A 27,858-nucleotide genomic window follows, 5' to 3' on the forward strand; every position below is an offset into this window, starting at 1 on the left:
ATCCCAAATCCATTTTTATTATAGGCACAAGATACTTTTTAAAAAAAGAAATGGAGTTTGTAAGTTAATTATTTTCCTGCAGCCCCTCACCCCTGCCCCTGCACAAACCTATGAAAATGCAAACTCTTGAAAAACAAGTCTTTAAACAGATGCTTGTGAGAAAAGAGGCCATGTAATGTTTATTTATAAAGAATTCTTACTCTACTGCAGAAATGTAACAAACAAAAAAATCCAAAGTACTTAGCAGGTATTTTAGAAAGTTTCCATTACAAAAAAGGGTTTACAGATTTTTTTAGTCATATACATGACCTACCACTGTAGCCTGGAGCCTATTATATAATAATTAGGATAAAGGTTACTGTGAACAGATGCATGCACAAATCTAAGCCATTAAGAGTACTATAGCCATAACGCTTTCCCAGTGCCCCAGAGATTGATGTCCACAGCATAGCCTGTCAGTTTGACTTGGAAAAGCTCTTGTTCAGAAACTTACAGAACTTAAATTGCTCTGAAATAGTTATATGCCATTGAAAGTTGAACTTTAAATATTCAACGTGGTTAGTGTTTCAGTAGAACATACACCTTGCCAAGTCAGGGTAAATAATAAATTATATCTATCAGATTAAGGGTGGTGATTCAGGGATTAAAAAGCAACTTTGCAAGATCAGTTTCACTGATCTTTATACACTTGTCGACTCCACAGTTTACTCCACATTTTAAATGTCAAGTTCAGCCGCATACTTAACACATGCTACTATTCTGAAGCCCTCTATAACCAATCCCCAAATTCACAGCGAGACCCCCCACTTCAACAACCTAGGAAGGGATTCGGGTTGCTGCCTCCTCTTCTGCATCAGCTCTGTTGGCATTAATTTCTGCTAAAGTTCGACCAAAACGTGTCCATTCATCATTTCGGGGAACCGCAATTTGCTGTGGAGAAATAGTTATATGGGAACATCAGTGGACGTATGAAAATTAAACTCATCAGCTTGAATCCAAAGAACTATCTGCTAGGATCAGGGTTGGAGAACTGGATCCGATCACTGGGCCAAATCTTTACACCCCCCACTTCTTGCAGGCCAATTTGACAAGGCCACCCACCAATCACCTGTCACAATGGCATCAAGTGGCCTTTTGCCTTCATGGTTTGAAATCAAACCATGTGGGCAAATGCACAACCACAAAAACTCTCTGCAAAGCCCAAACATCAGCTGACGGTCAGATCTTGTGAGAAGCTCTAAAAGGGCTTTGCAAAACTCATCAATCATCCGATAATTGGGTCTTTTAATGCCCTTTGCAAAGGGCAGTGCTTGCAAATGCCTTCTGGCTGAGCCGGGTCTTTGCCTGCCCTACACTTGATGTCAGATGTGGGGTGTGTGTGTGTGGCATGGCTAAAATAGCCTTGGGGCCCCATTGGGAAAGCCTGCAGGGCAAGTCCACACCTGTGCTAGTGGAAGGGCATCCTTGGACTCAAGCCATTGTGCTACCCTGATTCACAAGAACACCAGTTTGTCCAAACCTTTGGCCTACTGATTATTGCCATCTGGCCCTCCACCAAACAACTGCCTAACCCCAAAGGGAAGTATGGATGAGCAGCCCTCCCTGGCAATAGGGACTGGCGAAAGACTGTTGGGGTGAGGGGCTGAAGTCCCCCCACCCCGTAACAAAACTAGACACATCCAAAATTCTTACTACTACATAAAAATACTTGAATTGCTTATATCTTAACATTGTATCTTTGTATGCGGAAACTTAAATGCACACTGGCATCTGCAGTGAAAGAACCATGGCCACCTGACCCAAATAAGTGCCTTTTATTACTGGACTTAAGTAAAATAATGTAAGACATCATTTTTACTTTGGAAGCACTTGGAAGTTGCCTACCTCTCCCACATCGTAAATTATTATTTGTCCTTCTGAATCTCCGACAGCAATCTCACGTCCTGAATTTGTCCATCGCACGCGGTTTAGGGCAGGATTACCTTCCACAGTAATGCTTGCTGTTGGCACCTATACCAGTTTTAAAAACATACCATGTTTCAACTGGACTTATAGTATCTTTCAAACTTTCTTAACCTTCATCACAAATATTAAGATGGCAATACAGACACTGAAGTGTGCCAGCTGTTCCTTATGCCGCAGGAACAAAATACTGTATGAAGGAACACATTATACCTTTCAAAAGTTTAAAATTTACGTGATGCAGATGTGAACATTCAGAAGAGGAATGTTGGTAATGATAGGAATTAGAGCTCCAAGCCTTTAAAGATGACAGTTTCAACTTACTGTGTCCCTCCTCCTTTGGATAAAACCTTGTCTATGTGTGTTGAATGTGAAGTACATGGGCAAAAATTACTTTAGTACAGCCAATCATCACCTATACATCAGTTAAGTGTGGTGGGTTCCCCGCACAAAAGTAATATTAAAGCAGTACTTAAAGCACTCAATGGCAGCATCATGTTTGGGTTTTGTACTGTGCCCAACACAGTGTTGGTGCTACATTATTATGCTGTTGTAAGAGCACTAACAAATCAGTGGGTAGATTCATGAAGCTGTAGTGAGAGGTTTTTCAACCGTCTTATGGTGTCACGATGAGCGATGCACAAAGAACCTGTCTTCACTCAGGAGATAAGATACCTGGGAGTACAATAAATGCAAGAAGCTGATCTTAGCCAACATCCCAGCAAGTACAAATAAGAGATGGCACATCAATTTAAGTGCATTCCTTTTCTTGTTATTTACAGTGGTCTCTGACCTCACAGAATATGGGCCCACTGTACTCCAAGTGCGGTGGCCAAGGGAAAGGAATCTGCATACACTGGGCAGGATTCTCCTAACCAGTCTTGCAAATAGGATGGGAAGGCAAAAGAACTTTAAAATGTATGTACAAAAGATGGGCTGCAGTTACTAAAAGATCACAAGTTTGTTTTAAGGCTGGTAAACTTATTTTCAGATTTGGAATAACCAATATAATCTGATCCTACCTCAGTATCGTTGTTGAGATTCCATAGGTCAAGCCTTCCCATTCCATCCACACAGGCAAAGAGGGCAGGGTGAGTGGGTGACCACATCACATCGTAAACATAGTCTGAGTTGTCTTCAAATGAGTACAGAGGCTTGTTGTTCTGAAGGAAAAGAAAAACACACAAATGGATGTATTTCACGATTCAGAAAACAAAAGCTAGCAAGGTAAATAAGACCAAGTACCGTATTTTTCCATGTCTAAGACTAGGTCCCCCCCCCTAAAAAATAATGTCCAAAATTTGGGGGCGTCTTATACACGGGGGCCATCTCCCCCCATTTTCTTAAATTGGAGTCCCCAAAAATAGGGGGCGTCTTATACATGGGGGAATCTTATAGGTGGAAAAATACGGTATATGAACATCTCTCATCCACATTGTTGGCAACTAATGTAGCAGTGTGATTAATTTTGAACAAAGCAAGGAAAAGGTTCTCCAGAGAACCTTTACCCACAAAAAATAATAAATCTTGTGGCCAAGTAAAATGAAAACAACCTCAGTTTTACCTCTGCAAATATTGCTGTCAGGTAGAAAGAACGTAGTCTAAAATAGGACTTTAAACCCTTCAGTTTTATTTTATTTGGTGATACCATTTGACATAAAGCACACTGGATCCATTTCTAAGCAACCTCAGATTTCTGTGAAGCTAGCATCTATCAGTGTTACAAAGATTGTAATTCTCAAATGTTAAGGTCTAACTGCAACTTACTGCTGATAATAGGATTATATGAACTGTGTGCTTCTGAAACTTGCTTTGCACATTTTTCTATTTTCTTGCTTTGCACATTTTCATCTTTGCTTAATTACACACACACACACACACACACACACACACACACATATATATATATGCACAGTATTTGATGATGAGAAATATGACATGCCAAAGTTCAGCAGAGCCATGGAGAACCTCAGCAAGAGGTTGTAGGAGATGGTGGGAAGATCCATGTTCATATGAATTACCTCAGCCCAATATGAACAAGGTATTTTTAAAAAAAGGATGAATGAATTTATGTCTAAATGTATTACAGGAGAGATACTGAAAACAGATATTCCTATCAGCATTGTCAACAGAACTAATGCGGTCCCACATTACTGTTTACATGATGGTTGCCTAAATAGGCCAACAGATGGGACTGCGGCTTACATTGTTTCCTCAATAAATTGAGACAATTAGACGTCTCAAGTTCAGATACCTTAGTAGTCCAAAGCTTTACAGTCCAGTCAAAAGAAGAAGTGACAAAAAGATGGGAAAAGTCTACAGGTCCAACCGCTGCATGGCAATTGATCCCTGTGATAGGTCCTTGGTGACCTTCAAACATCTCGCTGATTCCAGCTTTGCTGTTGCAAGAGACACACACACACACAGGAATGAATTTTCTTACGAACAAGAACAACAAAATCGTAAATAATTTGAGATACATTTTTTAAATAATAGGGTAGGAACTTAATAAACATATGCTTACCCAATAGATGTTTGCCCCTTCAAAAGCAATACACTGGAATCTCGGTTTTTGAGCGTCTCGAAAGTCAAACGTTTTGGCTTTCAAACTCCAAAAACCCGGAAGTAACTGCTTTGCTTTTTGAACAATTTTCGGAAGTCGAACGTGCCACACAGCTTCCGTTTTGTGTTTCCCTATTGTATCAAGGCTTCCGCTTTCAGTTTTCGAACGTTTCAGAAGTTGAACGATCTTCCGGAACGGATTATGTTCGAAAACCGAGGTTCCACTGTACACTACTATTAGTCATCAGAACACAGGAAGAGCACAAGAGCATTCTCCCTTCCTGCGGCTTCCAGCAACTGGCCTTCAGAAGGATACTGCCTTCAATTGTGAAGGCAGGGCACAGCCATCATGCTCAGTAGTCACTGACAGCCTTCTCCATGAATATGGCTAATTCTCTTTTAAAGCCATTCGAGTTGGTGGCTATCACTGTCCTCTGCGGGAGAGAGTTCTATAGTTTAACTACGCACTGTGTGAAGAAGCAGTTTCTTTTATCTGCCCCGAATCTTCCAACATTCAGCTTCACTGAATGCCCACATGGTCTAATGTTATGACAGAGGCAGAAAAACCGTTGTCTATCTACTTACTCTGTGCCCTGCAGAATTTCAAAAACTTCTTTCATGTCACCTCTGACTTGCCTTTTCTCGAAATAAAAAAAAGCCCCAAAGGCTGCAATTTTTCCTCGTAGCAGAGTTGCAGAAGTGCCCCTGAATATAGTGACGCACATTGGAATTCTAAAATTACGTATTAAATAAACCTTGGGGAAATATGCCACCTCAAGATACAAAACAGTGCTTAAGAAGTGCTATGCCATCTGATTAATTCTCTCACAGAAAGTAAATATTTGGGCCACAAAATTGAAGACGTTGTCGTACACAAAACTTTCAGAAATATGCACATGTTCCTGGGTCAATTTTCAGTCTGAAACCAGGGCATTCCCAATAGTATCAATATTGATTAAATGGAAGAACCACCAATTTTGGTTAGCTTTAACCCAAAGTGCTATAAAGGAAGGGCTGGTGTGTGTCTGAGCTGAGACTGGGGCCTCAATTTCATTTAAGAAAGCAATTGATAAGATACAGCCAGACAATTTCAAAACAGATTGAACAGCAGGAGACATGCTACCCAATTTAAGATTGGTGCGTGATACTACTGTACAATTATCTGCAGAAGTGAGGGTCTGGGATGTTGTGCCATGATTCAAATGACCAGAATGATGGCTAAACTTCATCTCCCATTACATAATTTTAAAGCCATTTTATCCAGAATAAGGGAAATATTTATGCCAATAAGAGGCTTTCTGGAACGTGAAAGAATACCCTGCATTGTTTATACACAGTTGCCCATATAACAGTTTGAGGAACTACCTCAAACCTGCTTTATCTTACAGAACATAATAAGAAGGGCCGTCCTTTAAAAACAGGGGTCCCAGTTTCTATTCACCTGCCATGGCGACACGCTGTGTACACAGAGCCTTCCTCACTTCCAACGACAAAGTTGTTGACATCACCAACAGGGAAAGACATACAAGTGACAGCTACAGCCTTGGATTGCTTGTGAACTAGCTCCATGCTATCCTGGGGAGAAAAATATCACATACAAATCTTTCCGGTTTGCTGAGAACTTTCTGCCAAGAATCAAGGAAGATTTCTGATACTAGTTTCCAAAGAAACATTTTCTGAATCTTGCTGCATTCTTATTCTCACATTTAAAGCATGTGATGCAATAAAAATGCACGAACTGCATAAAAACAGGGCATGGCCCTGTTTTCTCAGAACGTCCTGGAGGACCTAAGATCTACACTTAGAATCATAGCGTTGGAAGGGATCCTGAGGGTCATCTAGTCCAACCCCCTCCAATGCAGGAATCCTGTCCACAGCCATCCTTGGCTTAACATGTGAATTATATAAATTGTGCCTTTTCCACATGGCTACCTATGCTATAAATTTATATCCCACTTTTCCAAGGAGTCCAGTGTGGCATGCATGGATCTGAACCTCATAACTGACCTGAAAGATACCATGAAATTATCATTTGCAACTGAGAAATCAAGCATTTGACTCCGCAAAACAGGCTGGAGGTGTGTCATGAGGCACGCAAGGAAAAGCAAACCAAATTAAAAAACGAAGTGCAAACTACAAAATATATAGACAGAGCCAACCAAAATGTTTTGTTCACCAAGCAAGACTAAGGTAATTGCTAACAGGAGAAAAAGTCCCCTTGGTGACACTGTCATGGTGCAGTAAAAACAGAGCTGAACGTGCACCTTGCGAATGGGAGAAGCCAATCCCATCAAAATGCTAATGTTCTAAAATTATTTTGTGCACATGCACAGCACTCTGGTGTGAGACTGCACATGGATCACATAGAAGCAGCGTTTGATTATTTTACCTGTGGCTGTGAAAGCATATCCAGACTCCACGAGCAGATTTTTCCATCAGTCGAGATGCTGATAAGGTTATGGGCATTCTGAGTCCCCACCACATTCACACAATACACAGGATGCTAAAGCAGAAGTGGGCGACGTAGATTAGCAATGTTTCGCCAGGGTAATTTACAGACAACTTAGCGCAAGTGCAAAATTTAGCTTTTAAAACGACATTTAAGTTGAGAAGATAGGCAAGATTATCTGGGTACCTAGCTCACTGTTTTCCACAGATGCTCCCCAACAGGGGTTTGAGTTTTGTGTGCAAGGTGCCTAGCCCTTCTGTAGCATTACAAATCTAGCTGAAAGCACAAACGGTGCTGTCAAGAGTTCATTTCTGAACTATGCCATTTATTGGGGCAGTGGGGCGGAGGGAAGAGTGGCAAAGAAAAGATGTGATGAAGAAGGGCCTGAGCATAGGTTAAAATGCAACTAAAGGAGATGGGGGGCATTGGAAGGAGTTGCTACAAGTCCTTAAAAAGTATTATATACTTTATCAATGGTCACAAAGCACAGAGCATAGCTAAGTGAGCTCCTTGGTCAGACAGGCTGTGTTGAAAGCATAATTAGTAACTTCTATAGCTCAATGTTTTCCTAGTAGAACTAATATGCCTCTGAATATGGATGTGGGTACAAATGGACAGTTACAGATACAACGTCATGTCTAATACTAATAAATATAGAGAGCACTTAGAAGCTGGAGAAAGCACACGTGGATAAGTGGGAATACTTTAGGGCTGAGCAACATTAAGTGGTGGGTTGCCTGGGGGGGGGGGTAGCTGAATTTGTATCTGATTATCTGAAGAATTTAATAAAAGCAAGCACATGAAGACCTAACTTTAAAAAAAGGTTTCTAATATAAGAGCCTTACGTAGAATATTTTTTAACATAGAATGCTGCAAAAAATGAATGCCTATTGTTTGCAGCATTCAAAACATAGTAACAGATTATCACTACTCGTCCTACATTAATGGGTTAATTTGAGAATAAGGAAGTAATTGGGGGGGGGGGTTTGATATTCCACACCCTACCGTGTGAGCAGCAGCTGAAAGGGGAGTTCTCTGAACTGGTGTTCGCTTATTGCTGCGATTATCCCATAGCACAATTTGTCCTGAGTATGTGCCACCAACCACCAAATTTGGATGAAATTTTGCAAATGTAGCCGACATCACAGCTGACTGTAAGGGCAAAAGAAAAAAGAAAATGCTTTTTCTATATTTCAATTGTTACTGAAACCTTTAGAATGATGTTACAATATTTTGGCAATGGTTTGTGAAGTTTCAGATTTGTGAGATTTTGAAAAATGCAATAGCAAACTAGACTAGTACATTTTTAACTTTCCACCAACCCATTTTATAAGTGGATCTCAGTTTTTCCACCTGAAAACATGTGTTTTAACTTAGCTTGCTTTAAATCCTCAGGCTACGAACATTTTTATTCACAGGTCTCGTCGCACATTTTAAGACCACAATTCTTAAAACATCTCCTTGCATTTGACACACAAAAGAAGCTTCCTTTTATGTAATCAGAATAAGAAATACAGAACTGCAACACACTTAAATAATCCAAATGGTGTTAGAAAGGCTGCTTGCTATAGACGAACCTTTAAAAAGGATTAATGGATTCCTCAGATGTTGACATGTATTTGCAAACACAAGCGGTTTAAAGTTCAGGCCTGCCCAATGAAATCATTATGCTGACAAGTAGAAGGCGGCTCATGTCCACATTCATTAACATAAAATTCTTAGTCTGGCAAGGCAGGAAGTCACATCATACCTGGCAATGAAAGACATACTCTGGAGTTGTTTTTTTGTACTTCATGTTCCACACAAGGGCCACCCCATCAGGTTCATGAGGAGCATCTTCATTGTTGTTGTAAGAGGCTACCAGCAACTCTGGATACTGGATTCAAAAAGTAATTGAGAACAAAAGGGAAGGTTGTTGCTTACAGAGGTAAGATCAGCCAACTTAAATTATCATATGATTTAAAATTAAGCTACTAAGGTCAACCTTGTTAATTAGACAGCTACAGCTAGAATAGCAATTTCAAAATTAAACCAACAGTTCAGAACCAGTAGACACAGAAGAGTTGTCTTCTATTTTGATATATGCAGACTGCTCAGTTTTGCAACTCACACATTTCTATGTTATGCCTTAGCAATGCCTTCTGCACATTATTCTTTCCTTTCTTTTTGCGCAATGAATTAAGCAACGATGACAGTGCAACTGCAGGTAAATGAGAATAACGCCTGCTAAAGCGTTTCTAGAAGAAAGGTTTTTAATGAAGTGTTATTATTACCTGAGATGACCAGTCCAAACAACTAACAACACGATGCTTTGACCAACGCTCATCAAAAAACTGTCTGTTTAGGGACAGTTTAGCACCTGCCTGAATTTCTCTGCAAGAACAATTGAAGAGGGCACACTTAGGATCACTTTCAGTAGGATTAAAACAAACCTAGCCACAAATTTGTAAGATTCCCATATTACCCTTCTTTCTCTTCCAGGTCTCGCCCACTGTAGTCAAAGAAAATGTTAATTTGCTCAGAAAGAGCTCTTTCTACAATTCTTGTTGATTGGTCGAAGAAGCTCAAAAATTCTTCAGAATGCAAAATTTGTTGCTTTTCCTCTTCTGTCAGTTCATGAGGGGCAACTGGGGGAAACAGATTTGGAGCTTTATTTTTAGATTGCAGACTACAAATAAAATCATTCTAATCTTTAAAATAAGAGTGTATGTTCAGATATTAAAAACAATTATTTAAGTTCTGTACATTAAAAAAAATCTTCACACACTGTATTTATATTATTATATAAACCTTCTTTATAATTCTGCACCTGTTAAAGAGAGACACAAAGTTGAGCAATAATTTAAATGTGTTATGATACATTTGTACCTTCCTCCTCCTCCTCTTTTTTCAATGTTTTTTCTTCTTCAGGCTCAACTGGTGGTTTTTGTACCACTGCATCATCTTCATCTTCTTCATCTGAAAAGAGCAAGGTTGTCAACATTCTGAGCACTGTGCAATGCTATGTCAGGCAAAACAGTTTTGTGTATATATTATATATTCTACCTAAAGCAGCTTTTTTGCTAGAATGCAATAGTTTAATTCGGGAATTGCACTTATTAAAGGAGATGACAGTAAGCTGGACATACCACAATTTTCACAACAAATTCACAAAACGTAAGCCTGTGCAATCTACAGTAAAACCTCCAAGAAACTATTCAGAGATTTCAATTTTGAATTCCTAACCTCTACCCAGCATTTGTCATTCAAGACAGCATATGCAACCACAGTTTTATGTAACGTGCTGACATATTAATGCTGCTGAATAAAGAAATCAAGTGTCTTAAATAGCCCACAGAGTCGCTGCTTCCTTGTGATATGGAACCATCAGTGTCTAATGGTTTTTTCATACAGGAAAGATGGCTTACATTAGTTTTCAGGATGCTAGTCGGAGAAGCAAATTTTCCTAAAGATAATAGCACAGACAGATTACATTTTATTTTCTGTCATTCCAAATGCAAGCCTCATTATCCTTATCATGTTTGCCAATGAGAATTTAAAAAGCAAAATGTGTTGTTCCTTAATTGCAACAAATAACGTGCTGCTGATGTTCTGGAATACTGAGAAGCCTGCTTTTTACTTTATTTCTTTTTTGCATTACTAGGTTTTCGCCTTTGAATTAGGACACCCTAAAACACAACTTTTAAAATTGCAAGTGTTACAGCATATACATTGCAACTGCTTTTTCCTTCTCTGTTTCCAGGGGTAAGTTTCTCAAAAGACGTTTTTTCTTTTCTTTTTGGGTTAAACAACTATGTCATCTGTCTGCAAGAGAAAGGCAGCAGGAGCCTGCAGCACACCTCGTCACAAGTAATGAGGCAGGATTCAACAGGGACGTGTTTGTTGCAGCCATCCCTGTGACCGGTGTTCAAAGTCACCTATGGGGGATAAAAAAAACCGAAGACTGGTCAAGATATGGGAACCAGCTGCCAAGCTCTGGTCCCAGCAGCCAGGCCAGCTGACTAGACAGCAGCAACCAGATGGTACTGCTGGGATTGTCTCTCCCTGCTCTGAGGTGGCAATGGGATGGCACAGCATTTTTCTGCCTGACTGCTTCCAATCATGTTTTTTCTCCAATGGCAAGCCTGTGCAATTACTAGCTCTCCAGGAGGTCTTCAGACAAGCCTTTACCCTGCAAACAAAAATACAGCTTGTAGGGCCTACCAGCTGCCAAACCACACACATAGTGATAGGCTGAAGCAAGATCTAGGAGAGGAAAAAAACCTTCCCAACTCCCTAGTTTAGGCAATAAAAATATATCCATACCTGAAGGAACAAATGCTTTAAATGACACTATATAACACACAATAATACAAACTCCAACTTAATCAAAATGATAATGACGTATGCCAATCCCACATTATATGAAATTGAGCGATTTTTACGTTCTGACAAGTTTACAGAACTAGGATAAATGGCATGAATGATTTCAATATATGCTCATACTTCTGAACCAAATGGTGAAGGTTAAAATCTTTCCTTTCAAGGGCCTCAATCAGCCACAAAGGAAAACAGTAATCACTGTCTTTTCAGCCAGCCCAACCGCATTTGTCAGCCCTTTCTCCGTCAATGCAGCCAGAGCAATCAACCTGCCAAACATTCAGAATGGAAAAACAATCTGAAAATACAGGGTATAATGCACCTGCCAGTGAAAATGGCCATTTCAAGAAAAGCTAGTGATCTCAGTGACCCTGCTGAGGAGGCGGTGGTGCAAAGGGGAAAGAACGCGTAAAAGAATTCTTAGTGATCTCCACTCTCTTGCACATTGACATTTCCTTACAAAGCATGCCAATTACAGCTTTTGTGCTACTTAAAAAAAATGAAAGCTTTTCTGGGCAAAATAATCACACAGAGAAACAGAAAGACACTGCTCCTTTTAAGATGAATTTGTACATACAATGGACTATTAATCAGAAAACTGGATAACTGAGCGATTCTGTGCCGTGTGCCTCAAACAAGATTTCTCCCCAAGCATTGGTGTAGGGAAAATTGATAAATGCTTAATTTTCATTTAATAGATGAAGCACTGCAAATAGCAAATTACAAGACAATGATTGGATTAAATAATTTGGTTGAATTAAGCATGGATTTTTTCCTTTGCATGCAGACTTGCTGCGGCAAACAATGCCACTGAGACTACAAAGCATGCATTCCCCTCACCCTTTCTAAGTTGTTTCAAGCTTTAATGCCATAAAACTAAAATTAAACTCCAGCCTCCCAGCTTTGTCATAGCACTCTTATTCTAAGTACCATTTTCAGTGACAGAAGTCAAATCCTTGTTAAATGCAAATGGTCAGCCCTTCAGTGCCTAAGTGACCTCATCCTTTACAAATATTACAGAGAAGAGATCTTGTCGCTAGTTGCCCCTCCCTTTTCACATTTTCAGCGTAGATGGCACATATTATGCAAACAAGATCCAAACTCATTCTCACGTAATACTCCACATTTGCTGTCAGTCTCTAGGAATTACTATTGCTGCATTCCAGCGCTAGATATGTTATAACAGCAATTACTTAAATATACATTAGATGCACTGGAGCAGTTTCTCATCTCCAGTTAAGACACCATATTTTTAGATGTACGTATGTGCCACCATATAGATGACAGGGAACTTTCACCCTATTATGGTCACATTAGATTACTTAATAGCATACTGGCAGTGGAATCAAACCAACCACAGTGTAGCCAGAAGACAGTTTTCCCTTAACCTAGTTTTTATTAACACTCATATCAAACAAAATAGAAACAGAAATATTACTTCACTTCAATCTGCTATCTACATACAACTCATTCCGTAATTCCACCATTGCAGCGTAAAAGGATTGATTTCAATTATTCCTTCTGCTGGTCTACAAGTTTTAGCTGACTTTAGCATCTAGTAACGAATTTCTGGTTGCCATGAATGCCCTCCCCAACTTGGGGATAAAACTCTCCCTGGCGTTGTACTAAGCCTCAGGCACTTGGAAGCAGTACCCACTGTTTTCCAAGTGCCTCTGAAGCTCAACATGATGTCAGAGATGACCCCTCTGTCCATTTTTCACCACAGTGAAAGATATCCTTGTGAGTGGTACAATGGGAATCACATTTTAAGCTCCCCACTGCCTCTCCTTTGCTCCCTAAAGGTAAAGGTAAAGGTACCCCTGCCCGTACGGGCCAGTCTTGACAGACTCTGGGGTTGTGCGCCCATCTCACTTAAGAGGCCAGGGGCCAGCGCTGTCCGGAGACACTTCCGGGTCACGTGGCCAGCGTGACATCGCTGCTCTGGCCAGAGCCAGAGCCAGAGCCGCACACGGAAACGCCGTTTACCTTCCCGCTGGTAAGCGGTCCCTATTTATCTACTTGCACCCGGAGGTGCTTTCAAACTGCTAGGTTGGCAGGCGCTGGGACCAAGCAGCGGGAGCGCACCCCGCCGCAGGGATTCGAACCGCCGACCTTTCGATCGGCAAGCCCTAGGCGCTGAGGCTTTAACCCACAGCGCCACCTGCGTCCCTCCCTTTGCTCCCTATTATCAGTTAAATTGCCAAATTGAGTTGTCTTCTCCTGTACAGCCCTGTGAAAATGCAGACTAGGTATGGAGAACCTATGGTCCTCCAGATGTGCTGGACTACAACCCCCATCACCCCTGCCATTAGCCAAATCATAGAATTTAGAGTCTAACAACAGGTCCCTCATGCTTGATACACCTGAGCATAGTTCAGTTGGTGGAGCAGGAACTTCTTAATCTCAGGGGTGGGAGCCCCATGTTGGGCAAAATATTCCTCCACTGAAGGGATTGGACTAGATGACCCTCATGGTCCCTTCCAGCTCTACAGTTCTATGATTCTATGAATTCATCAAAATTATTTCCCCTTTGATGAAAAGTCTAGTTCACACCCCAGGTTTCTCTTCCCTTGACTACTGCAACCTTGTCCTCTCTGGCTTTCCATTATTCCGCTTCAGCCATCTCAACTCTATCCAGGAGTCTACTGCCAAAGTAATTCACCTCTTCCATTACCTCCTCAAATTCCCACAGCAGCTTCCTGCCATCTTCCGCATCCAACACAAATTACTTACTTTCAAAGCAAACAGGCCCGCCAACAAAATAGGAAAGGGCAAAATGCAAGCAATGATAAAACAGCCACACATATCCTGTAATTCTCTGACTCCTGTGAGTTGGGTCACTATTATTTTCCATTTGGGCTGATGGCAAAATGAGTCTGACAGCATACTTCAAGGATCACCTGCTCTTGCATGAACCTGCTCCATATCCCTCTGATATCTGAAGTTAGGTAGGTAGCAATGGGAGAGGAGGCCTTTTCAACTGGGGAACCTTTCCAAGGGTGCTGTCTTTACAACCCTTTCTGCACCTGCTGAAAAGTTATTTGCCAAAGAATTTTATGTTGTCTGCCCTTCTTTTCCACTGGACTTTTAACTCCTACAACTTGTGATTGTTATTTTCTTATATTTACTGCATTTTATGTCCAATGCTGTATTCCACTTTGCAAGCTAAGACTGAAGAGTGGCTAATAAATGTTTTAGAAAGTAGTAATAAACAATGTTTTTAAACAAAAAACAGGCAATCCATAGTCTTCTGTTGATCTGCCCGCATCTTACAAAACACCCCTGCCTACTGCCTTTGCTTCTCCATCTCTGCCATGCATGGTCATCCAAATGTCACTGGTCCTTTAAACAAGCTTGCCTTCTCTCTTGGTACTCTTTCTGTCTATAACATCTGTGTAACAGCACACATTCCCCTTCATTCAACCTTTGCCTCAAAATACAACTCTTTGGTGAAGGTTTTTGATCAACCTTTAGCTTTAAATTGCTGCTAAAACTAAGCTTAAATACGTGTACATGAGCACATGTCCTCCCACCCTCATTCTTACTTACATCTCCTCCCCTGTTGTTGAATTTTAGATTGTAGGCACCTCAGGTATAAGAACTGCTTTTCTGTTTGTTACTCCATAAAGCAGTGAACACACTGATGGCAAAAATAAAACCACCATATTGTGAACAGGTTATGCAAACAGACCCAAAGCTGTACAACCAAACTATTTCTTCTCATTAACATACATTCCCCCAAAAGCATATTATCTGGGAAGGCAATCTTGTAATGACCAAGGCTTGCCACCCCTCTTTAACATCCAATGTATTAGCTGCTGCAAATATAGTAGTACAGTATGATAGCCCAGTTTCCATGACACATTAAGCAAGGGGTAGCTAAAGTTGTGCCCTCCAAAAGTTGTGGACTATAACTCCCATTAGGCCTTGCCAGCATGACAAAGAGTCAGGCACCTTGGGAATTGCAATCCAAAATACCTGGATGTTACCATGTTGGCTATTCCACATTCTTTTCTGGTTGGCATCCGTCTATCTCAAGAGACAGTGGAGTGCGCTTCTGGGGGTGAAGTCAAACTGCTGGAGAATCACAGTGCCTGCTGTGGCTGCAGAGACCAGTAACTTGTAACTGCTGCATCCTGCGTTATTTTTGCTGTGTTAGCAGCACCGTAGTCACCTCTCTGGGGTGCAAGCCTGGACAGCGTAAATTGACGTCCTGGGCTGCCCGGAAAACAAGACCTCTCGGCATCACTGATGTGGTGCAAAGGAAAGCAGAGCAGGATGTTGGCACCAGCTTGGCTGCAGGAGTTGCCGGAAGGTGGCATACAAGATGCCAGCGGTAAACAATCATTTAAATGGGGTGGCTATCCTGGGTGCTGCCCCACATGCTGCTGGGCTACAACTCCACAATACCTGACCATTAGTCAAGCTGTCTGGAGCCAATAAGGAGTTTTAGTCCACAACATCTGAAGGGCCACAGGTTAGCTAGTGCAGGCTGCTCAGAAGCTCTTAATGCACCAGAGTCTAGAATGTCATGTTATCTGAACCTGGGCTCATTCTTCTTCCAAGCAAACCATGAACAGTAGGGTTAGTTTGAGGAGAAAAAAACAGAACCCAATTTCGGAAGACATGAATGCCAGACTTTGACTTGTTTAATTTAGAGACACAAGAGGTGGGGTGGGGAACTTCTGAGGAGGGCGCACTAGGATGTTGCTCATTTATATGAATTATCGGTCATTTTAAACTATGGTTTAATGTGACATGCAAACTAGGTCAATGTATGAATTAAAGTATGACTGCACTAAATAGAGTAGACCATTCTTCATCTACTAGATGACAAGGGCAGCTGTACTCGTTCTGGATTTTGTTCAAGTCGAATTCTTGAGGAGTTCCTATTTCCAGCCTCACTTCTTTTGTTATTTTAGCCTATTTATTATTCCCTATCTAGGATTATTTCACATTCTTTTAAACCTTTCACTAAAAACTTTTAATAGCCACATAAGAACATAACAATGAGAAGTGGAGCTGTATGTCAAATCATTTTATTGATGAATATTCATTACACTATGCTAAGTGGTTAATTCTGTGTTTTTCCCTTGACAGAGGATCTAAGGTTATAAGGCAAGCATTAAATATGTGTAAAAGTAGTAGTTACTTCTTAAAATGCCAAATCCCTTGTCAATGAATGGTAAATTCAAGTTTAATGAACCAGTGAATTCTTACTTTGCGTTAACATCAAAATTGTGATGTATTTTGGCGAGATGGAAAGAAAAGCAGGGCTGTAAATTAGACAGCACCCAGCAATAACACTCAAGAGTGAAGTTCCAGTTGCCTGTGTAATCTGTTGCTGCAGAGTAGGTTAATCAAAGTTAAATCATCTGTGAAATGGGTGGCTTTTGTTAAGCTGAAGGTGTCTTCAGATCACATTTGCCATCTGTATTTCATTTTATATTTTAGGCAGGTACAAAGTAAAAAATATCTCTTAAAAACAGTTCCACTTGGGAAGTGTTGTGCTGTTCAGACATTATTTTTATTACACAAGCATCTGGGAACCCACATATTGAATTCTTATAGCTAAGACATACAAAGTTTGACAATATCAAAACATGATTTAATTTTTTAAATCAGAAATAGCAATGGGGAACCTGCAGCCTTCCAGACAGTGATACAGAGACAGAGAGCGCATTATGGAATCCTGCAATGAAACAAACTCTATCCATTTCTGGCTCTTGTCCCTGCTACCAGATTAAGCAGCCCTTAACAGAAAAATATTCTCTGCCTCAGTGTCTCAGTGACGGTGAGAAAAGTTGTTGAATTTGAACTGTATTGCTTAATATGGATGTAAAGAGCAGCACAATTTGTCTTATTTTCTTTCTTCTCTCATTATTTTAGAAGTTCTGAACATCAAAGTACTGACAGTGACACCCATCAGTAACACTGTAAGGAAACAACTACAGGCTTTCATTCAATAGTATCTGACTCTTACTGACATAAGTGAATAACTGGCAGGCCATCTGAAGTCACTCTGTATTCCCCAAAGATAAACATCAACACCCAAATCTCTAGTGACTATCCTACCCTGGACATGTATCCCTTATGTACTTTTCAGTTCAAAGCAAACAGCAGAAAGATGGATTGGGAGGAGATCAGCGTTATACTATACTGTATTTTGAGCTCACTTGACTATTCTACAACAGAACCTGGCACTGGCAATTAAGAGAAACAAGTATCTGCGCCACCTTTTATTCTCTCATTGCTTTGGAATTGTTTGCTCATATTCTGGGATTATTGAATCCTATTTCAAAAGCACATAGCTGGAAGAAGATACGCAAGTTTCGGTTAACACACAGTATTCTATCCAGAAATGTTATTTTACTGTGGGAGCACTCTAAGAAGAATTAGATGGACAGGCTGTGGTTAAGAACATAAGTATTGTCATACTGGGCTAGACCAATAGCCCATCTGCCCAACATTCTGTCTCCAACGGTGTCTAGAAATGGATGCTTGAGGATGTGTATAGAATAGAGCAATTATGGAGTGATTTCTCTCCAGTTGTTCATTTCTGGCATCCAACAGTCACAGACATACGAACACTGAGCATGAGATGATCACTAATGAACCTATCCTCCATGACTTTTCTAATCATTTTCAGATTCCAGAAAGAGATGGATCTTTACTTCTGTACCCAATTCTACAAATTCCCCACGCACTGGGCACGATGCGCATCTTAATGCACCGATGCCGCTTCCTAGGTTTTCTATGGAAGATACAGAGAGATAGTACCATGTCCCATCTGTAACCTCTAAGGGTGGACATTTGCACAATTTGTTTGTTTTTGCATGAAATTACAGCATGGCCAAGGTTCAATTTCATTTGTAATTCTGACTGAAAACTAGTTCAGCCAAACTCAACTTCATGAAAAAGAAAACGAACCATCACTCTTGGTATTCATATACTCAAGTCAGATCTGCTCACATGAGACAAGCAGAAGAAAAGTATCATCATGGAATTAAACTGCACCCAATTAAGCAGATGTCTCAATGATGAAGAAAGCACATGACCTTATACCTCTAAATGAAAACTCTAGCTACAGAACCAAATGAAGTCAAAACTATAGAAGTGTCTTCATTAATCAACATTTTCTACATTTGCAGTTTGAGCTAGCCTATCTTCTTTTAAAGCTGAAATCCTTTCATTAAAACTCACTTTGTAAATTCTTTGAACTAAAAGACAGGGCAGTGCTTTTTATAATAAGAATACAAAGCTGAAAAGGAATGAACTGCAGCTAAAATATTATGTTCATTTTTCACATGGTCTAGTCCTTCCCATGCCCACCCCCCAATATTATTAAAAGGGTCTCTCCTCCAGAGAGTAGCTGGAAGTAAAGGTAAAGGTAAAGGTACCCCTGCCCGTACGGGCCAGTCTTGACAGACTCTGGGGTTGTGCGCCCATCTCACTTAAGAGGCCAGGGGCCAGCGCTGTCCGGAGACACTTCCGGGTCACGTGGCCAGCGTGACATCGCTGCTCTGGCGAGCCAGAGCCGCACACGGAAACGCCGTTTACCTTCCCGCTGGTAAGCGGTCCCTATTTATCTACTTGCACCCGGAGGTGCTTTCGAACTGCTAGGTTGGCAGGCGCTGGGACCGAGCAGCGGGAGCGCACCCCACCGCAGGGATTCGAACCGCCGACCTTTCGATCGGCAAGTCCTAGGCGCTGAGGCTTTAACCCACAGCGCCACCTGCGTCCCAGAAGCTGGAAGTAGTGAGGCAGAAAAAGGTCCTCCCTTTAATCTGAAATCTTAGACACAGTACTGCGCCCACAGCTCGGAAACTGCTTGCGCTAAAGAAATTCCCTGTCACAAAATGCGCCTAGAACAATGGGAGTTTCGAACACTGCACTGTAACAAGAGCTTCAGAAAAGTCACAGTGCCTGGCTCTCAATGTTACGTGTAAATGCCTTCTTTGCATTCGTTATCATAATTAGTTCCACTGTTTACACCTTATGTAAAAGAAACAGAAAGTATTATTCATCTTTGAAGGATATATTTTAATTGATAAAAGAGAACGTCGTTAAAATAAGTAGGTTTGGATCCAGATGTGCCCTCCACAATTGAAAGGGCTCATTCTGCTCATAGGAAACCAGGATCCAGTGGAGACTCCTTGATGGAGGAAGATGGTGGATCAGTGATTTTCACCAAGTGCTCTTTCCTATTGCAGCCCCTCACACTGTTCTTGAAAGATTCTCCTCCTTCAACTCTTTGGATCAGGTTTTCACAGCCCTAACTTCAGAACTTCAAATGGCTCGATCACCCAACAACATTGCGACACCAGGTGATTGACAAGTGAGCAGCCCTGCACACCTGTCAATTCTGGCCCATGAGAATAAATTTTGATTAGGATTCAGTCCATGGAGCCTTAAAAAAGTCCCAAATCTGGATGCAACTTGTAGAGTTAAGGAACAGACCATCTAACGAATAAGCCAATATTCTATCAAACCCCAAAGTCACATGCAAAAATAGTAATTTCTTGTCCTGCAAACATTTCTATTCCTGTATTTTCACAAAATAAGTTTTGGAATTTTCCCCTGTGGCATGACCCATCTCACCCTCTTCATGCGGGGTTTTTAAAACAAAGGAATAGGAAGAGTAAGTCATATTCACCTTCTTTTGGCTGAGTCATAACTGGTGTTTGGGTCTCCTTTGTGTATGTGACCATTTCTCGAGGAGGAAAGTCAACTTGTGTAATTTTAGACATTGCAAGTTTAATAGGTCCACGCCTAAAAAAAAATGATGGAGAAAGTTATAATGTAACTACAATTCATGCAACTTACATAGAACAAATTTGTGGAAAGTCAGACAATCCATCATCTCTATATAACAAGTATTAAATTTAACTATTGCTGAATTATACATCTTTTTATTTTAAAATAAAAAGCCAGCATAGAAGGGGAAACAAAGGAAAGTAAATAAAATGTCAAGAAACTGACTTGTTTGTTATGCTGCTTTTTCAGATGGCAGAAACGCTAGCCCATATAACTGGTATGCACTGAGTTTTAAACAAATTTCCTCCATAAACAACAGTAGGAACCTCCTCAGATTCCCGTGCTGCAGTCCACTCCATTCAGTAGTGTACTCCAGCCCCCATGAGAAGCTTTTTAGGGATGGGAAAGCTACATTCTGCCCACTTCATTTGAACAGCATGCCTCTGGACCAAGCCAATGTAAAATGTGTGAATTCTGTGCCAATGCAACACAACTGCAATTTAACTTGCAGAAAACTGTGTTACCATCTTGAAATAATATAATGCAGTTAAGAAAACAATATGTTGCAATACCTCAGCAATCACCAATTGGCAAAATTCCCAGGGAACTATTTGACAGAGATCAGGAGTGGCTAACATTTTTTGGCTAAGGGTCATATTCACCCTTGACCAACCTTCCAGGGGCTGCATGCCAGTGGTGTGTATGGCCAAGAGAGTACAACCACCCCACACTTGTAAGCACCTCTCACATGCAAACCAGCACACAGTCCCTCCTTCTCGTCTGATCTGTGCAGACTAGTTGAGGAAGGTTACTGCTCCTTCCCAGGTCATCAAATGACCAGTCTGATTGTGTGGAGGGAACAATTTGCATCCCTCCTCAAGGAGCTCTCTATCCAAGGCCCAGCTCTGAGTCTACTTTAAAACTTACTTTCACTGCCAAAAATTTTGGAGCACTTGATCCAGCCTATGGGCTAGCCACCCCTGATCTAGATATATGTACATTAACGCCTATGTTTTCACTCAATGAGTAAGGCAAACCCCCAAAATTACTGGCCCTCTTCCCTTATTATAAAAATACAATATATTTTCCCCCCAAAGTGCCCAAAGCAAGCCACATACATTATCTCAATAATCCTGTAAGACCAGTATTATTGCTTTATCAAAGGTATGTAGACTTAGACAAGGCATTCATGACTAACGACTTGACATGGATGTCATAAAGTCATTAAAAAAAAAATTACGAGAATATTTAGTATATTAGTAAATTAAAAGTCTTTAGAAAATTAGTTGCATTAAGATGCTGAATATAAATTCAGAGGTTGCAATCCAGAAATGTACATGAGCCAGATCAAATTTGTTCAGTCATATAACGAACAGCTCTCCCCAAACACAAAACCTTTTTCTGGTTTAACATACTGTTTGTGGAAGCTGATGATCAATAAACTGCACAACATACATCACTTTCACTTAATGATCGGGATGCAACCTTAAACGCATAGCTAAAATTGTTTTACATATTATATTTTAAGACGTGAAATAATGTGGCTTATATAAAAGACAATCATTACAACAAAGATGGAAGATAAAAAAAATCTCTGCTATACCCCAGATCGGAATCAGAGTGAAGCTGTAGAACTGATGGATCAGTATCCCAATGCAGCGTCCTGACAACACAGGTTGAAGAACAACCATGCAGCATTAGCAAAAAAGGCCAGAGATTAGTGAAGCAAATACATTCTATTAAATGTTAAAAGCTATTGGAAGCTACAATAATATCATGGCTTCAGATATTTTAAAAGTGCCAGAAATATCAGTTAGTGGAAATTGAGTGGACATTCAGCGCTACTACAACAATACATGCATCATACCAATTAAAGTAGAAACATACTGTTCAGAACAATTAGTAGAGTGACAGCATTCTGTTGATCAATCAGTAAGACTAATTAAAACCTTTTTACTCAGCTAAAACTGAGGTTTTAAAAAGTGTAATTGTTTTTAATTTAAATATAAGATTTTAATTCAACACCTGTGGAAGGTAGGTATTTCCTTAGAAGACACGCCCCCCTTATTTCCCACACGGAAGAAATGGCTTTTCTTAGATAGATGTGCATGTGTTGCATCAGGTCCCTCCAAAGAGCAGGGTTCTTTACCCTCAGATCTTTTATGCCCATGCAAATGTATGCAAATTTAAAAGTTATACACCTAACACTTCTTTAAATAGGTGACAGCCCCTGTATTTAGAGATGCATTCAGTCAAGGATAAGCTTTGACTTATCTTAAGAGTTTATTAACACTATACAGCTACATAGATTTAGTGGTGTCACCCGAGATCCAGTTTGTTAACATACTGTGATCTTGCCCGAAGCATTAAATATGTTCAGGAAATTGTCATATTGGTAAAGGAAATGAGTCAACACATAAACCTTTAGGTGCAGGAAAAAGCGCTTTTCCACTGGGATATACTGCTGCTAGTGTTTCCAAGATGTGACATTGCTATAATTATGGGTTAAGCACTGCCTTGGGCTTATGTCATTTAATTTAAAGCCAACTCAAGACAGTCAATGTTGCAGCATTCAGCAAGTTAAGCAGTGCAGTACTAACTATGTTTACTCAGAAGTAAGTCTGCTGAATTTGAGATTTACTTTCTTGTAAGTAGGTTTAAGACAACAACCATTTAGGAAATATTTCAAGTTGCAACTATATAGTATATAGAGCAACATACCAAGCATCAGCTTTAACCTACATAAATAAAATTGTACACATTTTAGTCTTGTGGCCTACTAGAATGCTAGAAAATGCTAGAATGGTAGAAAAGCAAAGCAAATACAAATAAACACACATATCAGACGTTCTAATGACTAACCACATTCAAAATTCTGAATAAAGAAGTTTGTCTTTTGATAAGTAATTAAGTTGCTTTCATGAAACTCGAAAATCATTTCAGATAGATTTTGCATTAAAATAACTGGTCTACTGTTCACTATAAATTCATTACTCCAATTATTTATTAAATTTAATTCATACCCCTCTTTTCTACAACAGGATGCACCAAAGCAGCACACAAAAATAAAATCACCAGCAATCCAACAAAATATTAACAATGTAGAAGTGCAACAAAAGAATAACAAGTTTACAAAATAGCAGAGCGCTAGCTTTAAAAATTCACCTGAATGAATAGATCTTCAAAACTTGCCTAAAGCAGACAAAAGGGAACCTAATGGTTTTCCCAGGGAGGAAATTCTAGTTTTGGTACCATAGCCAAAAAGGCCCTGTCCTGCTGCTGGAAGGATGGAGAACAGGGCGTCTGAAGGCAATCTTAGGACTCAGGCAGCTTTGTATGGAAGAACATACATCTGGAGATAACTCTTAACCCCTGGGACCAGGTACAAGATTTTTTCCACTTGCACAACCACTGGATAACTCACAGAACATCCCCTTCCTCTCCTGGCCCCTGGAGCCCCCTGCATCTGCTCTGAAGGGTCCCTCAACTCTCCAGAGCATTGCAGGGGGCTCCAGGGGTGAAGAGAGAAAGTGTTATTCACACTGTGTGAATGAAACTGTGTTCCACCCATCCATAGACACAGTTGGCTAGAACTCTTAATCAACACCATTTATTGGGTGAAGCCCATGATGGAAGACCTGGTATTCATATAATTCTCATGGCAGGGAAGTCACAGAAGCACAGCTGCTCTTTTATACCCCACCAAATGTAATACGAGAATCCCCAAACTACGCAGGAGAAGCCACCAGATGGGCTTCTCCTGTATGATCCAGAAATTCTCATGCAATCCTTCTGGCACATGAAGGACTGGTGCTACTGTGGCTCCCTCATTGCCAGATGATTGTGGAATTTACAAAGTATACGTTCTGTCCCCTAGGTGCTTAACCTAAAGATACACTTCCTTATTTTCCAATAGAAAGTGGAACTCTACCCTATTTTGAGGGCTCAGGTCAGATATACCATCATTTTTCTTTTTTTCAAAACAAAGTAAGTTTCTTAAATGGCAGAAATGAAGCCCACAGTCACAACTGAACTACTACACTACAAGTGATTTCCATCTGCACATGACTGCACCCAACCACATTCTCACAATACCGATTTTTAGGAAGAGACTGGGCTCTTCAGGGAGATAATTTACACCCTAATGTAGGCCAGTTTAACCTGACTCATGGCACTGATGATCTTGACATCTGCTCAAAATACCAATGCTCAGCGCATAAGCATGTCTGTACGTGTGTGCACCCCCCACCAGTGATGATATAGCAATCCCAGGGTAAAATGAATAACTATCAGAACATTCCTGAGAGATATATTTGAGCATACAGAGTAATAAGTTGAATTTAAAAACAAGAAGCAAGAAACAATGAACTGGGGTGCAGCATTGGATAAACACTGGCTAAGTGAACTATGTGATTTATTAAAGTATTTTAGAATTAAAAATATGGTACAATCCCTCCCTCCTTAGTACAGTGGTGCCTCGCAAGACGAAATTAATCCGTTCCGTGAGGCTCTTCGTATAGCGGTTTTTTCGTCTTGCGAAGCAAGCCCACTGACAGCTTAGCGGATTAGTGCTATTAGCGGTTTAGCGGCTTTTAGCGGATCAGCTGATAAGCGGCTTAGGGCTTAGGAAAAGGGGGGAAAAAGGGGGGAAACCCCGCAGGAACTCGCAAGACATTTTCGTCTTGCAAAGCAAGCCCACAGGGAAATTCGGTTTGCGAAGTGCCTCCAAAACGGAAAACCCTTTCGTCTAGCGGGTTTTCCGTCTTGCGAGGCGTTCGTCTTGCGGGGCACCACTGTATATGGAAATTGCTCATTACTTAGAACCAGATGCTGGCACACTGCCCACTTCCTCATCTAACCCTTCCTCTGTAACCAAAGATTTCATCCAAGAGTTTTGGTAAACTTTAAAGTACGTTCTTGGGTAGAGACTTGGACTAGAAAGAGAAGGCTAGATGGGGAAATAGGAAATCACACCAGCCCCTCATTCTGAGGAGAGGGTTCTGCTGGGTCCTATGACATGTTTGGAGAGATTGTGCCGTACCTTTAAAGCAGAAAATTATTTTTTCAGTAACGTTAACACTTGTCAATTTTAATACTGTACTGCATTTTTGAGACCCCAACATATTTAATCCAGAAATCTTTTAAGAAAACATACCTAGAACCAACAGCACCATCACCAGAATCTTGGCTTCCAGCCTCACTTGGTGTGCTCACAGATTTCGAAGATGGAGACATAGGAGGAGGGACTAAATAGTGAAACAGACAGGTATCCGCTGTTACTAGTCGTAGAGGTTGCACAGCTTAGGATGTTTCCAAATTAATTTAACATGGAAGCATTAAAAAAGTAATGGTAAACAAAAAATAAAATAAAATGGATGAAAATGAATAATAGAAAAAAGGGGAAAAGACAATGTTAACATATCATGCTGGAGACTCATGCAGTTTTTAGCATTTAAATGCATTTTGGGGTTATGTAGCAAGTATACTTTATACAAAATGCTGGGATAATAAGGATTCTACAGTTTAATACTTTGCTAAAAAACTGTTATTCAGAAACTGAAATATGTTATTAAAATTTACACAATGAATTTGGGGTTGTTATATCTTATAATACCAATTATTATTGGAGCGGGGGTGAGGAGTCATAAAACAAGCTCTTCTCCAAAACACAGTCTTTTAAACTTGTAATTATTTACTGAAAACAGTTTGTTCCCTTCAGCTAAACCTTGATTTATAAGTTCTTAACATTATATTTTTAAAAGCCTCACCTTAAAAGGGAAGTTTGTTTACAACATTTTGTGATACAAATTTAGTGCAACTGGAATGGTAAATGAGAAGCAGCAGCATGCAACCTAAAACATGTGCCTATCAATTAATTATGCTTGTGCAACATCCAATAAAGATGTACAAGTTTTAATGTCTCTACATTGGTTTTTATCCAGATCTGCATTTTTCGGAGCCAAATATCCCCACAATAAGTAATTTTGTTTTCACTGAGGATAAATGGGAGTATGTATTGAGCTGGATTCAGAGTTTCCATGAGAAGAATTCAGCCTACAGGATGCTTCTGCTGGAGGAAGGAGAGGCAATTTTCAGACTCGTTCTTTGTTCTGTTGACCCCAGAAAAGCTACTCTGGAGGATTTGGGGACCCTCCAAAATAGAAAGGGAAGGTGGCATTGACAAATAAAGTTTTCCCCCCATCTCCCATAACCCACATGGTAAATCTCAGGCAGTTCTGATTGGAAAAGGGAAACTCAAAAGCCAGTCAATCAATAAACATCATGCTGATGCAGTTGAACTGATATACAGATTTCTTATTTGAATTATACAAAGGAATTAAAAGTGTTCCAATTGCAGATATAATTGCTGATTATAAGAAATATTTTCAGAAAGGGGAAGGACAGAATGTCTTATCCTACAGCACTATATTAAAAATCATATGCCTTGCTACTCGTCACTGCTCAGTGTCTTCAAAATATGAAAATATAAGCTTTGGAAATGGAAAAGATTTTTAATAAAACACATTAATCCTTCTATAGGACTAGTAAAATCAAAACATTGTTTTTAAATGAACTGCTATTTTCATGTTATTTTAAAAGAATATGCACTAACACTTAGTCCTGGAGACAGACACAACCCATTATTTGATTATTCTAAGAGGGGCATGCTGAATCAAGTTCTTTGTTATGTTTTTAACTAGTTGCTACTGCCATCTATTGGTTGTTAAACAGGATGATGGTTTAGAACAGAGCTTTCCAAACTGTATGTTGCGACAGTGTGTGTAGGTGTGTCGCACAAAAGCTCCCTACACTCCTTCCAGGGCAGCTGGAAAGTGGTTAGTTTAACCCCCTGTTTGCTAGTAAAAGTGAATTACTGTGTCATGAAATGATGCATGTCTAAAAAGTGTGTCATCAACATGAAAGGTTTCGAAAGCTCTGGTTTAGAACCTTCAAATATTGTAGGTTCCTTTTTTCTATTAGAGGAAACTATAGTATTTCCTCCAATGAAGTAGTTTACATGTAATATTGATTAGGAAGCAAATAGCTTCCAATTCATTGAGACCTGAGCCAGAGTAGAGAGTGGTAGAATAGATTTTAAACCACTGCAGACAACAGATCGGAAACATGGAGTTGTGCCCCAAAATGTTATCACATTCACACAACGACTTCCACTTGTACAACAAAAATTCTCTTCCAACTCCTCTCCCCACATGCACCTCACGCTCCCAAGTCTGCTCCAGAAAGTTGGACCCCTAAAGCCGATTATTTTGTGGAGGGAGTCTTCTACTGCACAAGTGAAATTCCTTGCATGAACAGAACAACTTGGGCACAACCCATGAATTTTAAATGCTCCCCTATGCAAGAATTTCCCTGCTGTTCAGACCACTCCACAGTGTGGGTGCTTTCCATCTGCATGTCTTTCCCTTTAATGATCGGGAAGTATTTTTAAAATGTGATCACTCACCTATAGTCTGAAGTGGTTTAATCTGTCCTACCTCCTCAGAAGCCTATTACTATTTACCTCATAAATACAATTAGAACTGGTCTGTTAATGAAGCAAAACTGAACATACTCTACTTAAGCTGAATTAGTAGCCGATTAATAAAATTAATAAATAATAATAAAATTAGCTCATCGTTTTTTGAACAACAAGGAGAGTTTGCCAATTCAAACATTAAATCAAAATGATCAAAGCATAACAAAACTGGTGACTAAGCCCAACTGAACAAAATAGGACTTACTCCTGTTAATAAAATGGTATGGTCAGT

At 40.1% G+C, this 27,858-nt stretch overlaps 1 protein-coding gene across 5 annotated transcripts in view; it reads right to left on the bottom strand.

The window, feature by feature from the left end:
- Nucleotides 1-153: 153 nt before the first annotated feature.
- Nucleotides 154-27,858, bottom strand: part of DYNC1I2 (dynein cytoplasmic 1 intermediate chain 2) — a 37,809-nt gene continuing 10,104 nt past the window's right edge. For 2 of the 5 annotated variants that reach the window (XM_079978551.1, XM_079978552.1), the window contains exons 4-17: nucleotides 25,245-25,389; nucleotides 21,693-21,752; nucleotides 19,989-20,104; nucleotides 9,842-9,931; nucleotides 9,438-9,600; nucleotides 9,247-9,346; nucleotides 8,724-8,849; nucleotides 7,979-8,125; nucleotides 6,914-7,027; nucleotides 5,966-6,099; nucleotides 4,217-4,361; nucleotides 2,985-3,125; nucleotides 1,885-2,010; nucleotides 154-930 (exon numbers count right to left, since the gene is read on the bottom strand). In XM_079978551.1, the coding sequence (XP_079834677.1) occupies nucleotides 817-930; nucleotides 1,885-2,010; nucleotides 2,985-3,125; nucleotides 4,217-4,361; nucleotides 5,966-6,099; nucleotides 6,914-7,027; nucleotides 7,979-8,125; nucleotides 8,724-8,849; nucleotides 9,247-9,346; nucleotides 9,438-9,600; nucleotides 9,842-9,931; nucleotides 19,989-20,104; nucleotides 21,693-21,752; nucleotides 25,245-25,389 (1,721 nt within the window). In that variant the 3' untranslated portion in view covers nucleotides 154-816. The remainder of the gene's footprint in view (nucleotides 931-1,884; nucleotides 2,011-2,984; nucleotides 3,126-4,216; nucleotides 4,362-5,965; nucleotides 6,100-6,913; nucleotides 7,028-7,978; nucleotides 8,126-8,723; nucleotides 8,850-9,246; nucleotides 9,347-9,437; nucleotides 9,601-9,841; nucleotides 9,932-19,988; nucleotides 20,105-21,692; nucleotides 21,753-25,244; nucleotides 25,390-27,858) is intronic. The other 3 variants (XM_079978553.1, XM_079978554.1, XM_079978555.1) reach the window with 3 other exon arrangements.

This window comes from Podarcis cretensis (genome assembly GCF_951804945.1).
Source record: "Podarcis cretensis genome assembly, chromosome: 1".
NCBI classification, from domain to species: Eukaryota; Metazoa; Chordata; class Lepidosauria; order Squamata; family Lacertidae; genus Podarcis; species Podarcis cretensis.